A 13,442-nucleotide genomic window follows, 5' to 3' on the forward strand; every position below is an offset into this window, starting at 1 on the left:
AAACAAAACAAAACAAAACAAAACAAAACAAAACAAAACAAAACAAAACAAACAAAAAACCAAACCAGGCCCTTGAGAAGAAATTAGATTTCTCTGGCTACCAAATTCTTTGTAGAGCCTCTCTCTCTCTCTCTCTTTCTCTCTCTCTCTCTCTCTCTCTCTCTCTCTCTCTCTCTCTCTCTCTGTGTGTGTGTGTGTGTGTCTCTCTCTCTCTCTCTCTGTGCATTTACTCATCTCTAATAGAAGCTTTTCTACATTGGCAAAAGAAATTCATTTCTCTTACAAATTCAAAGTGGGCTATTCCCCATGCAGTTTGGTATAATATACAAATAATGATATCTTTTCCTGTAACTTGTAAAATAAAACAGGCATACAAGCTAATCCTTGTTTTTTATAGTAGGGAGATCAATTGTTTTGGAAGGAAGGTAATCTTTATAAAGTACAAACTGATTATTTTATAGACTAGAATGGCTGACATGAAAGTAATATTGTGATCAATATTAAAATGGGGTGATACTAAAAATATTATAGTTTAATAAAAGGGGCTGGGAAGATGGTTCAGCAGGTAGAGTGTTTTTCACTCAAATATGATAGATGAATTCAAATTCCTAGTACCCACATAACAAGCTGGGTGTGGCTGTCCTGTGGGGGTAGAGACAGGAGGACATATTGGGGCTTGATAGCAGGTAGCCGGGCTCTAGGTTCAGTAGAAAATCCTGTTACAGGAGAATGACATGGAGTGGTAGACTGATATCCTCCTCAGACCTCTACCCTCAGGCATTTACACACATGCACATAGACCACACACACCACACACTATACACGCTGTAGAGAAAAGACAATCCGAAATGCTTTACACATCATTAATTTAATGTTTATAAAATATCAGTGAGAAATGATTACAGTAGCCTGTATCGGGATATTTTCCCACTACATTGTAACAAAGCTCGGCTAATGGGCTGTATGAGAGGTAGGCTGAGTGAGGAGAGGAAGAGGAGAAGGAAGAGGAGGAGCTCGAGGAGGAGGAAGAGATGTAGCAGCCATGGAGAACCATGCACCTGTCCAGGACGGTCCTGGGTAACGATTTATATCATAAGGTTAGATATTGGGAAACAACTCTAATTGTGTGGGCAAATGTTAATTGAGTATTTCTAAATATGTAAATCCTTTGGATAATAATTAAGCACTAGAGCCTCATTTCTACCAGGTACTGTGTGGATGGCAGGATGGTCTGGGCTCAGTCAAGCATTGTGGAGACAGCATGGGAGATTGGCAGAGCCATCTCCCATGCTGGCATTTCGTGGGTGCCAGGGCCAGAGCTTCTGGCCGGCCTGAGCCGGGGAGCAGTGAGAACATGCCGCTTGTGGCCTCAGGCCTTGCCTAGTTGGGAACATGGTGACACCATAACAAGAAGCCAGATTGGGTGCCGCCGTTTTAAATATTAACCCTAATAGTAGTCTCCCTTGTCTGTGGGGATACATTCCATAGCCTCCCTGTGCCTAGAATCTAGGAAGGTACCAATGCCTGTTTTCATATTTACTATGATATGATAATGCTTACTTTACAATTAGGCACAGTAAATGATGAACAATAACAACAAAGCAATCTACTTCAACAAGCTACTTAAAACTTACAAATTGCTTACTTCTACAATTTTCTGTTTAACAGTTTTGACTACAATTGACTACAAGTCACTAAATCCATACATTTAGCAAATATATGTGTAAGGGCAAACAGTTTACTATTACATAATTATGTTATTATGACATCATAAATAAATCCTATAACATATAACATACAATGTATACAAAGTATAATGTATAATCGTTATTACGACCTACATTTGACAAGTGAAGAAAATGAATCAGAAAGGATTCTGCCTGCGAGTTTTCAGCCAGTAAGCAGAAAGCTTGGTTTAGAACCCAGGTAATCTATTTTCTTGACCATTAACATTCAAATACTGAGTGAATACATTTGTAGGGCTGCTGAGTCAGAAGCATGCACATGTCAGTCTACCTGCGGGAACCCTTACACAATACAGAGCACACAGAGCCTAGACAGGCGGAGCTGACTGCTTCTGCAGAGGGCCCTAGGATCCTTGACTAGTTTCAGGCTATTTTAACTCTAAATTTCTTTTAGGAGAGTATTTCCAAATGGGTGTTCCCTAGAACAAGTTTAAAGAGATTTATGCCCTAACAAACACTTCTAAGACATCAAATATATTTGGGGAGAGATGAGTTAAACCGGGGCAGTTCTTTTTCTGGGAGACTGCTCAGGTAACCAAGATGTTGACATTTACTATGAACCACTAGAAGACAACAAAGTTGTCTTACTTTCTAAATGTACTTGACCATTTGTATTGCTCTGAAGTAATGTTTTGAGGTGTATTTTATACTTAGGAAATGCTTGACATTTAATGGGCTTGCTATGAAAAATGCAGCCTTTGTCTCTAGGAGTCTTGTAGCAGACAGTAGCCTGCTACAAGACTCCCAGAGACACTTAATGGATGAAGCATCTGAGCCTGGAACCAGGCAGACTGGTTTGCTGTCTCCTCAATTCACCACATTAAGAGGGATGTACGCAGTTCTTTGGCGGATGTTCTGTTTACCAGATTACTATTTTTTAATTAAATTCTAAACTTTAATTTTATAACTCCCAGGATTTGTCTTGACCTGACTTCTGAGGGCCTTCAGTTTTAAATTTTTCAGCTAACCTGACTCCAAACAGTTCTTTTGGGCACTGCATTATCTCTTGATTGAGGAGAATCCAAGGATTACTCTCTTGGAATACTGGAATAATGAACTGTATTAATTAATACTAGGGCAGCAATTGAGTCCAGATTCCTCAGGCTCAGGTCTTAGGTAGTCCTGGACTCAACATCAGAAAGGCTTCCCATCTTGAGGCTGCTCTGAAATAAAAATGGCACTCTGTCCTCTCAGCTAGAATGGCACTTCACTTCGCTGGATTCTTATTCTAGACAAATGAACCCAACCATGGTGATCTTGGAGAAGGGTGAGAAGGAAACTAAGTGGCCTTGGTCTCACTATCAACCTAGGGAAATTATTGTAGGCTCTTGAAGTATGAAGTTTCTGGTCTCAGGGGAGTGCTGAGGACTATACTGTAATTTGTATTTTGATGATGTTATTATCTGGTCCTAAATCAATGTGGTTTTCACAGACTATTAGATTGACACTTTGATGACTGATGAAGAAGAAGGAAAGAGAGGAGTCTGGTGTTCATTTTCTTTCTTTTTTTTAAAGAAAAAATAATCATTAAAATAATTTAAAATTATTAATCCACTAAGAATCAGAACGGGGGCCAAGGCCTGTCAGTGAGTTAATTAATAATGGCTGGTGAGTCCTTTCAGACAAGGCTTTTGTGAGGTCATTTTTTTGAGGCTTGTGGTGAAAAACTTCCTGGCCAGAGAGCAACATTTGGCAGTAAATTAGTTCAGCTTGTTTCCACATGGCCTCAAATCTTCATTTGTTCCATCATGAAACACAAACTTTCATTTGTTTGAAGCAGGGGAAAAATAAATGATATTCCTTTTCACAATCTGACAATTTAATTTTTAGCGTGCACATATGTTAGCCTTTAAGAAAACACCACTAGCTACTCTTTCCCCTGTTTGGTTTTTGTTTATCTAAAAGAAAAAAAAAACCCAAACCCTGCATTCTTAGCTTTTAACAGAAAGCACAAAAGTAAGGAAGCACAAGGAAAATACACATTACTGAATGAGGCAGGACGAGTGTCCCTGGCCTCCCAGTGAGCGAGTTAGCACATCTTAGGTAGTGATCATCTCATGGCCTTCCTTGCTGAAGGAGAGGGTATGGAAAGGATGGCTCACCCACTTTCTCATCGATAGCACAACATTAAAGGTAAGAACTGATCTCTCTCAACTGAGGCGTGAAACAAAGGCCACTTAACAGTGCCATTCCCACCAAAACACTTGGTTAAAGGACAAGCCGAAGCCACAGACTAGAGCCCTGGAGACCTTCCTCAAGTGTGTCCTGAGGTGTCCTCTGACTAACTGGAGAGTGTGGTAGTGGTTGTAGTAGTCATAAAAGTAATGACTAATCAGTACTTATGATGTGACAGGCCCTGTTCTAAAAATTTTAATATACACATTCATTCATATGTAATAGAATCTGACTTCTAAAGATGAGGAAATTAAGGCTTAAAGAATGTATTTAAATAACCTCACATGTTGCATGGCTTTAGGGGCATATCCTAGACCAGAGTTCCTGCTCTGTCAGGTTGCCATGGTTACAACACCTTTCTGTCACGTGCCAATTACGTGACCCTGGGAAAGTTACTTAATCTCTCTGATCCAGTTTGCTTCTGGAAATGGGTTTGTTCCCACAGTTAAACAATATATTCAATGTAAAACACATCATAGTACCTGGCAAAAAGGAATGTTTAAGAGATGCTGGCTGCTGTTAACACACATACGGATCTTTGCCCTATTTTGATGTTTTCTTGGTGTGTGGTGACGGAGATGCTTCCATCCTTCATGTTAGATTTTTAGCATTACCTTCTGGAAATCTCTTGAGAATGATACTGATCATAGTAACTATGTTAATTACAGTGAGAGATATTTATATTTCTCACATAATACGCAGTGGCCACACAGTGTAAAACGCACACAGCAAAGCTGAATCCACGGGAGGAAGACTATTTCTTTGCTTTTCGTAATGTTCAGTTGATCTGAGACTTCAGTGTTTCTACCTTACCAGTCGCAATAGTTAGGGCTCCCGTTTGCTCTCCCGAGTTCTTCAGGAAGCAGCTGCAGCACAGGTACAAGGAGAAGCTTACTTCATTTCTCTATTCCTTTTTGAAATTTTTAAAAATTTATTTTATGTTTGTAAACCTCTTGGCTGCATGTATATCTATCCTTCAAAAGGGTATCAGGTCCCTGGGAGCTGGAGCCATGGATGGCAGTAAGCCACCATGTGGTGTTGGCACTTGGACCAGGGTCCTCTACAAAAGCAACACTTTGAACTGCTTACCAAAGTTAACTTACCAAACCAATTCTATTCTTTGCTCACACTTGCTGTGTTGGTTGCTGAGCTCCTGGATGCCCCTCTATATCCTACATCTGGTCTATGCCAGTCTTTTCCATAAGTATAGTTAAGACAGTCTTCCATGGATGATCACAGGCTAACCTAATCTAGACAGTCCCTCATTGAAACTCTCTTCCTTGGTTATTCTATGTTGTGTCAAGTTAATAGTTAAAAGTGCATGCATATCACAATCCCTGACTACAAATAATTTACCTTCAATGATAAATTATATAAATAAATATGTTTTTTTAAAAAATAAGTCATATGTATAATACTGGAACATGTGTCATCTCTGCTTCTGGCTGTGGATGTGACCAGCTGCTTTAAGTTCCGGCCACTGTGACCACCCAGCAGTAATGAACTGTAGTGTGAATTTGTTAACCAATGAAACTGTCTGTCCCTTAAAGTTGTGTTTGTTGGTATATCTATCTTAAACTCAGCAACAGAAGAAAAAAAGCTAGAACAAGATTTCAGTCATAATTATCTCTTCATCACTGTTAGTCAAGACAATTTTACAGCAATAGTCAAGACAGGAAATCCTCTATTACCCAGCTATACAATCTTATTAAGTTGGGTAAATTTAGTCAGTAACCACCCATTAACTACAAGAGATGGCAGGTGTCAGATGAAAGGATTTGAAGTTCCCCTATGACATTTGATAAATAAGAAAAATAATATAAAACTTTTTTTTGTAGGTTTTAAAACCTACGTGTTAGTTGTTCCTATTTCTGATTTCACATGACTTTCCCAAATGATCCTATAAAATACAGCATATCAAAAGGGTGTTGGAAAAGATATAATCACACATAAGTGCATTTAGAAAACATTTAACTATGAAATATTAGACAATGTTGACTGAAAACTCTCCCAGCAGAAACAAACCAAAGTGGAAAGGAAAAAGTGAAGACACTTTCAAGATATTATACTCAAGGAAAGTGGTGTGTGTATGTGTGTGCTCGGCATACCACAACAGCTGTCAAATCCAGAGTTCACATTAAAAACAAACAAACAAAACCAACTCCCTGGAAGAGGGTAGGCATTGTTTTGTTTAAAGTGCATAAAGTATCCATTATCATATATCAGAAGAAATAAGGCAGGCTTTTGTCAAGGAAAAACATATGGACCTCTATAATTCTCATGAATAATTCCCAACAAAAGCTAAAAGACACAAGATAGCCTTGCTGTATAATAGAAATCTTTATTATAAGCAGTAAGGTCACTGTTAATTTCCATCAATAACTATATTTCCAAAGACAGAAACTTTCTTTGTTTTTATTTTTCAAACAATTACTTAGGTGTGGTATATGCCTGTGTGGTGAGTGCATAGCAGAGGGTCAAAGGTCAAAATCTGCTTGCCTGCTTTTAAGGGTTCTCTCCTTTATTTTTATTTTATATTTTCCTTTCCCTTTCCCCTCTCCAAATCCTTTCAAATTCACGGTCTCTTTCATTACTTGTTATTTCATGCATATATGTACACACACACACACACACACACACACACACATATATATTTCTAGATATAACCTGCTCAGCTGGTACCCTATCACTCACATGGAGCTTTCAGCACTGACTGTTTAGTATGGGATAACGATTGGTGTGCTCTCCCAAGAATGTCTATGTCTCCTGCTCTCAGCATTTCAAATTTCAAATGCCTGTAGTTCTTCGTGTCGGGCTGCAGCCTTGTGGGTTTTCCCCGTCTACTCTGGCTTGTCTGTTGATATCCTTTTCAGTTCATGCTTGGGCAGTCATGTTGGTGAGACTTTCTGGGTGTAGCTTCTGACAGCACTAGGAAACACCATCTCACAGCAAACTCCCTAATCTCTGGCTCTTACAGTCCTTCTGTCCTCTTCTCAAGAATGCTCGCCAAACCTTAGTTATAGAATCCTTTATTTTTCAAGACAGGATCTCACTAACTTGGAGGTTTCTGTTCAGCTAGACTGGGCCGCCAGGAAGCCCCCAGGAGGTGCCTCTGCTTCCTCAGCTCCTCAGCACAGAGCTTAGTCAGGATTTCTGTGAGTGCTGGGAAGCCACAGACATGTCCTTATGCTCGCACAGAGAACGCTTTACCTGCTAAGCCATCTTCTCAACCCCTCTAAATAAAATTTTGCAGAAACAATATGTAGGCTACCTCTGGAAGGCACTAAATACAAGTAGGTACTGTTTGATGGAACTAATATTTTGTGACTTTTGGTTTTAGGCAGTATAAACATAATAACCTAGCAAATATGAACTTTCAAATAGAATAGTCTAATAGGTAACTGAAGATGGTTTCCCTGAATCTTATTATGTTCATAAAAGTATCACAACATTAGCAACAACAATATTGCAAAATAATAATTTGCTATTGGCAATAACAGCAGCAGCAGGCACCACGAGATGGAAGCTCTTGTGAGAAGGGAGGGGGAGTGGCCCCAGACATGATGCTCACCCTGAGATCTGCATCCACTTCATTAACTTTTGTTCTTAAGTATGTAATTTCTTAGGTAGTATTATTTATTGATCAAGAGATGTTATAACACATGAATTAAATGGTTACTCACCTAGTAAATCTGAGGCTCTCAAATTTTCTTTTAGAAATATAACAGAAATGATGGCACTACCTACAAAGAAAATTGCCATTAGTAGTAGTTCCAACATAAAAACATGTATTATTCAGCATGTATTATTGTGCTTGGGGCAGTGCCGGTATACAGGAAGGGCTCCATAAGTTTACTGCGTGAGTGTGTGGGGAAGAAGGGAGAGATGGAGGGAAGAAGAAAGGGAGGCAGGGGAAGAGGAGAGAAGAGAAAAGAAGAGAAGACAGGAAGTGCGGGGAGAGAGAGTCAGAGAACCCTGGGAAAGCAAAGGAAGCTGAGAATGATTTAAAATCTATGTGCTTCAAACATACTGCATACCACAGCCCATCAACTCCAGCGCCCCTCCAGTGCCGCCCAGTCTAGGTTGCTCCTGGTTCTTTCTCCTTCCTACAGCACGCCCAGGGCTGCCCGCCCCCATCGACCTGCCGCAGGCCCAGCTCAGGTTTAACCGCACGTCTCTGCTTAACAGCACAACAGCATCCGTCCTGACATCTTACTCCCCAGTTCTCCACGCGCCACCAGAGGAATCTTTCTAAAGATTTCTTAAATCTCTAATGGTTTCTTGTTATTTACAGGCAAAGACCAGAGCTGCTGACCGGCCTTCAGTGACGGCTATGGTCTCTCTCCTGCCACTTTCCTCACATTTGCCCTCAGTTTCGCTTCTAGTCTGTGCTCATCCTTTTCTAAAATACACAATAGTTTCCAGATCTGCCACTTGGTTTTATGCTCAGGACTTCTACGGGTACAACTGCCTATTCTGTGCTCCAACTCTAAACTCAAGATCAGATCTGCCTGAGCGGACCACTTGACTCTTTTCTTGGGACAGAGTCTGTATGTAGTTTTTCATCTTATCTGAGACTTATTTTCTTGTCTTCAGCTTTTTCTTCTGTGTTGTGTCTCACTCTTCCAAGAATGATGTATGCTGCTGGACTCTCAGCGCTGAGCCACGACCTGCTGCTGTGGCCTCAGGGTCTGGACTCTCAGCGCTGAGCCACGACCTGCTGCTGTGGCCTCAGGGTCAAGGAGTAAGTTTGACATTTGCATTATTCTCCATGTAGGCTCATTCCTTGATGAATTCAGGCATTGGAGAACTCAACATTGCAATCATAAAAAAGATGCACAGTGTAATCTAGATTTAAAATCTGGTGTCCTTTGTGGGCCACTTTGAGCTCAGGTTGGGAGCACCTTGGCTGTAAGTTTTATTTAAAAATCTAGTTGAGTCTTTAAAAGTAAAACTAGAGAAAAGAATGTTTCCACAACAGTAGTGTTATCTAGAGAAAACTCCAGCTGAGATGTGGATGTTTTACCTTCTCAGCTGAGATCAAACTATCAAACACTGCTTCCTCAGTTACTACGGAAGCAGCGATTTGCTATGTCATTAAAAATTCTTCATAGACATAATTTTAGTGTCTGTATAATGACACATTATATGAATGTCACAGTTATATTTTAAATATGACTATGCCTGGTGCTCTATTGATTTATTTAAAATAAGCTAACAATTTTACACCCAAGGCTTTTACTTTAAATAAGCTGGGATGCTCATATGATTCCTACTCCAGATTTCCACTTGAGCCCATCTTTGCTCCTGCATAATCTTCCTGGGCAAGTTACACATTTGAATGGAAGTTTCACATAGAATAATCCAGGTGGGAGAAATGTTTATCAAGTCTATATTTAATTGGGTGGTTTGATTCTTAAACATCAAAGCAAGATTTTCTTTTTTTCTTTTTTTTTTTCTTCTGATTTTTCGAGAAAGGGTTTCTCTGTGTAGCCCTGGCTGTCCTGGAACTCACTCTGTAGACCAGGCTGGCCTCGAACTCAGAAATCCGCCTGCCTCTGCCTCCCAAGTGCTGGGATTAAAGGCATGGCACCACTGCCTGGCTGCAAGATTTTCTATAGACAAACAAATATGAATACTAAATTATCAAATTAAGTCTATTAGGAATTGAGTTTAATACAGGTTTGAGAATATATGTAAAATTTCTGTCCTTTTTAGAACTCTATAACTTTATTAAGACAAAAACTGACAGTATGGTATGAAGTTTACACTTAAACAGAAATTTTCAAATACATCTTAACACATGCTGAAAAAGATTTTACAATGTAGTTCTATTTGCAGGTCTAGATAATACTAAAACTTGATGGATCTCATGATTCAAGACAGTATTTTGGACATCAGTTAATCTGAAGATTTTGTATTCTTAAGTGAACCACTACCCCCATATGAAAGTTAATCTCCTGAGCCCAGGGCTTGTAAAGTCATTCAGTCCTTGAATTGACTCAATGGAATTTGTGCTGTCAGTAACTGAACCTGACACAAGCAGTTTCAGGGTTCAAAGCTGAAAAAAACAAACAAACAAACAAAAACAAAAAACAAAAACAAAAAGAGAGCGAGGGGCCCCAAGATTTCCCACCCTCAGAGCAGAGGCCCCTCCTCCATTTCCCACAGGCCCTCCTGCAATACTTGAGCCAATGGCTTTAGATGGACAAACTGATATTTATAACTTTGTGATTGGAAAAAGGGTTTTTTTCCCCTGCAATTTCAAGAATTAGCAAGTCTAAGGCAGAGTGATCTGCTTCTCTATACTCTCTAATAACCTTTCCCTCTCTGTCAGTTTCCATGTCAAAAGGCAGCTTTGGTAAGTCAGAACTGGCTTTGTCCTTTGTGGGACACTTTGAGCTCAGGTTGGGAGCACCTTGGCTGTAGGTTTTAGGATTAACAGACTTTTTAAGGTTTTTTTTTTTTTTTAAATTTTTTGTTTTTTAAACAGTCTCTCATAGTCCTTATTCATGGTGCTAATGGCATTTTTTTGAAAAAGTGAAATATTCTGGACATAGAACCAATTTATTAGTTAGCTGCTCTACTGTTTCACCATTTCCCCAATCAGGCCCCGAAGTTTAGACGAAATGACTCCACCCATCTCCCTTCCTCCCTGCCTCAACCCTCCCACCTTCAATTAATATACCAGTAATAGCCAAAAAAACCACACACATGTGAGGCTGTAAAAATGCAGTTAACATTATTGGGAAGAAGGCTGTGGGTTGTGGAGATGCTCTTTGAAGACTGACAGTATCTTTGCTTTCCCATATCCCAGTCTGCAGGTTTTGTCCTTCATGGAAGGTCCACTGCTTCCTTAGCAAAGCGCAGAACAGGTTGCCTTGAAACACATTTTCCCTCCATTGGGATGGGTCTGCAAACTATACAGCTTGAACAATTTAAAGCACTTGAATTATGCTGCAGGACACAAACCATGCTGGCTCTTCAAAGGACATCTTCTTAAGCCACCTCTATGGTGTCAAGACAAGAACAACTCCTTCCCTCCCCCTTGAAACCCACAGTCAGAGGTGACGAGGCTGGTACTCAACAGGGCTAATTCTTGTCGTCTTTTTTGTCATCATCCTCTGAGGGTAGGAACGCCATGTTAGCCTTTCCTCATAGAAGAATATAACAACCTGTGAGCACTTGACATTATCTTCCTTGGCAGGGACCAGGTCAGCCTCATCAAAGTTTTTCCATTTCATCAGGAACATGAGTTCTCTACTGGAATCAGTAGCTCCAACAATCCTCTCTGGCTCCAAACCCAGGGCATAGCCTCATGGCTTTTCTGACTCTTCTTCCTTCTTTGGCTTGCTTGCCTCTCCTTTATCTTCAGAATCAGAATCAGCTTTGCGCTTGCCTGCCTCGGATTAATCTGTCTCATAGCTGTTCTCTGTGACTGTAGAAACTCAGCTATGAGGTCAGGACAATCTAGACTCTCTTCTGGCTTCCGAGTGTTGTCCTCATCTGAGAAACCCTTCCACTTTAGAAGATATTCCACCTTGCCCTTGATAACTCGCAGATCTTTCCCACCACATATTCCTCTTCCTCTTCTTCCAGTACCTTGTCCACTTTCTTCTTGTTTTGTTTTTTTTCCCCATAGTACCCGCCAGTTTTCTGGTGTGAAGAGTGACACTCGTAGCAGTGCCTGAGAGTCCGAGAGGAATCTTTGGCCGTCAGAGGCAGTAGCGCCCAGAGGAGCAAAAAGCCGCGTGGCTTCAAGTCTGAGCGTCCGGCTGAAGTGGCGTACCACAGGCCCCGCCAACAGCCCTCCCCTCAGTAGAACACAAGAGCCTTTCCAAAATTTCTGTCTTAAGATAGAAATAACTCAAAAACAAACAAACAAACAAACCCACCAGCATCCTGTGTTCGGAGGCTTAGAAAGGAATGAAGACCAACAACTTTACAAACGGCATCATAAAAACCTGGACAAAGACTGTTTCCGGCTGGAAATGGACAGAGTAACAAGCACCTTGCTGCGGCTGCATGAAGAACACTGTGCATCTCACTACAGCAATCCTAGCAACGGTGACTTCGCAGCCAAGGGCTGCGGGAAGATGGCAAACTCTGCTTCCACAGAATGAGGAAAATACAGACTAGGAGGGACACCTACCTAGTCCTGGATGTCACAAATGTGACGCTAAAGTTACAAGGAGGTTGTACATTTTCTTTCTGACCTCACCTGAGGATACTGGCGGGCCAGCTGAGCTAGCGCAGGCATCTGCTCTTCCTCCCTGGCCCAAGGCTCTCTCAGTGCATTCTGCTTCCCTTGAGAACAGAAAGGACAGACTTCCTTTTCCTTTGTTGCTAAGCCATAGCTTCATAAATAATGTAGCTTTCATATTGAAGCGTTGGAAATGTCATGTAGGAAATAATTTCATTGCTTCAAGCCAAAAGGATACAACTGTAATAAAGACTAAAAATATATGACACACACTGAACTGTACCAACTGCCACAACAATTATGTTTCATGAAACAAATATGGTCCTCTTCCTCTTCTTCCTCTCTACAAGAATTCAGAACTCCAATGCACTTCTGTACATGAAAATTTGCTACCAAGGTGGTGTATGTTTGTGCATGTGTGTGTGCACTACTCTTGCCTGTGCATATGGAGACCAGAGGGGATGTTGTTGGGAGCCTTTATGATTCTCCACCATATTTAAAATTCATTCACTTTATTTTAAATTGTGTGTGTGTGTGTGTGTGTGATTCTATGTAGGTATGTGTACATGAATGCAGAGGTGTCAGATCTCCTGGAGCTGGACTTACAAGTAGTTGTGAGTATCTGATATGACTTCTGAGAATCCCACTCAGGGCCTCGGGAAGAGCAGCACATGCTCTTAACTGCCGAGCCAGGGTTTAAGCTCTCTACCTTAGTTTGTAGGACAGAGTCTCTAACTGGACCTGGAACTCACTAGACTAGCTGTCAATGAGGCCCTGGGATCTGTTACTGTGCCTCACCCCTAGTGCCGGGGTAATAGGCATGCACCTCCATACCTATTACATTGCATTTAGTGGGTGCCAGAGATCTGAACCATCTCTCAAGCTCCTCTACCAAGTTTTTATATAGAATAAAATATTTAGCAAAGTAATAAAAATAACATATTACTATGATGAATTTGTGTGTACCTCATTTACATGCATTATATTTGTACCTCTGGGTGAAATGTGAGTCGCACCAAGCAATCTGGCCTATCTGTGTAACATGAGTTCCTAGCAGAGTAGTGAATTTTTAAAATGAGCAGAAATAGACCAAAGTGTTCCCATACATCTCTATAAACAGAGGCCTACCCAGCTCAATTATTTCTAGTTGTTGTTTTACCAATAACCATTGCCTGACAAACAATTAGAGCAAGGTTGATTTTACTCCTACAGTAACATGTACTGAAGTACATGTTTAAAGTCTGAAAGATCATAAAGGTCAATAGTTTTAAAAACCATCCAGACAGCACACCTGCAGGTCTGTGCCAGGTGGAACCATC

The 13,442-nt window shown here is 40.6% G+C and overlaps 1 protein-coding gene and 1 pseudogene across 1 annotated transcript in view; both read right to left on the bottom strand.

The window, feature by feature from the left end:
- Window positions 1-13,442, bottom strand: part of Nipal2 (NIPA like domain containing 2) — an 85,391-nt gene that overhangs the window by 33,514 nt on the left and 38,435 nt on the right. Inside the window, exon 4 of the mRNA XM_028766694.1 lies at window positions 7,604-7,663. Within this exon, the coding sequence (XP_028622527.1) occupies window positions 7,604-7,663 (60 nt within the window). The remainder of the gene's footprint in view (window positions 1-7,603; window positions 7,664-13,442) is intronic.
- LOC114620600 overlaps window positions 11,013-13,442 on the bottom strand; it is a 13,559-nt pseudogene continuing 11,129 nt past the window's right edge.

The sequence above is a fragment of the Grammomys surdaster genome, unplaced genomic scaffold (assembly GCF_004785775.1).
Source record: "Grammomys surdaster isolate TR1022 unplaced genomic scaffold, NIH_TR_1.0 63, whole genome shotgun sequence".
Lineage (NCBI taxonomy): Eukaryota > Metazoa > Chordata > Mammalia > Rodentia > Muridae > Grammomys > Grammomys surdaster.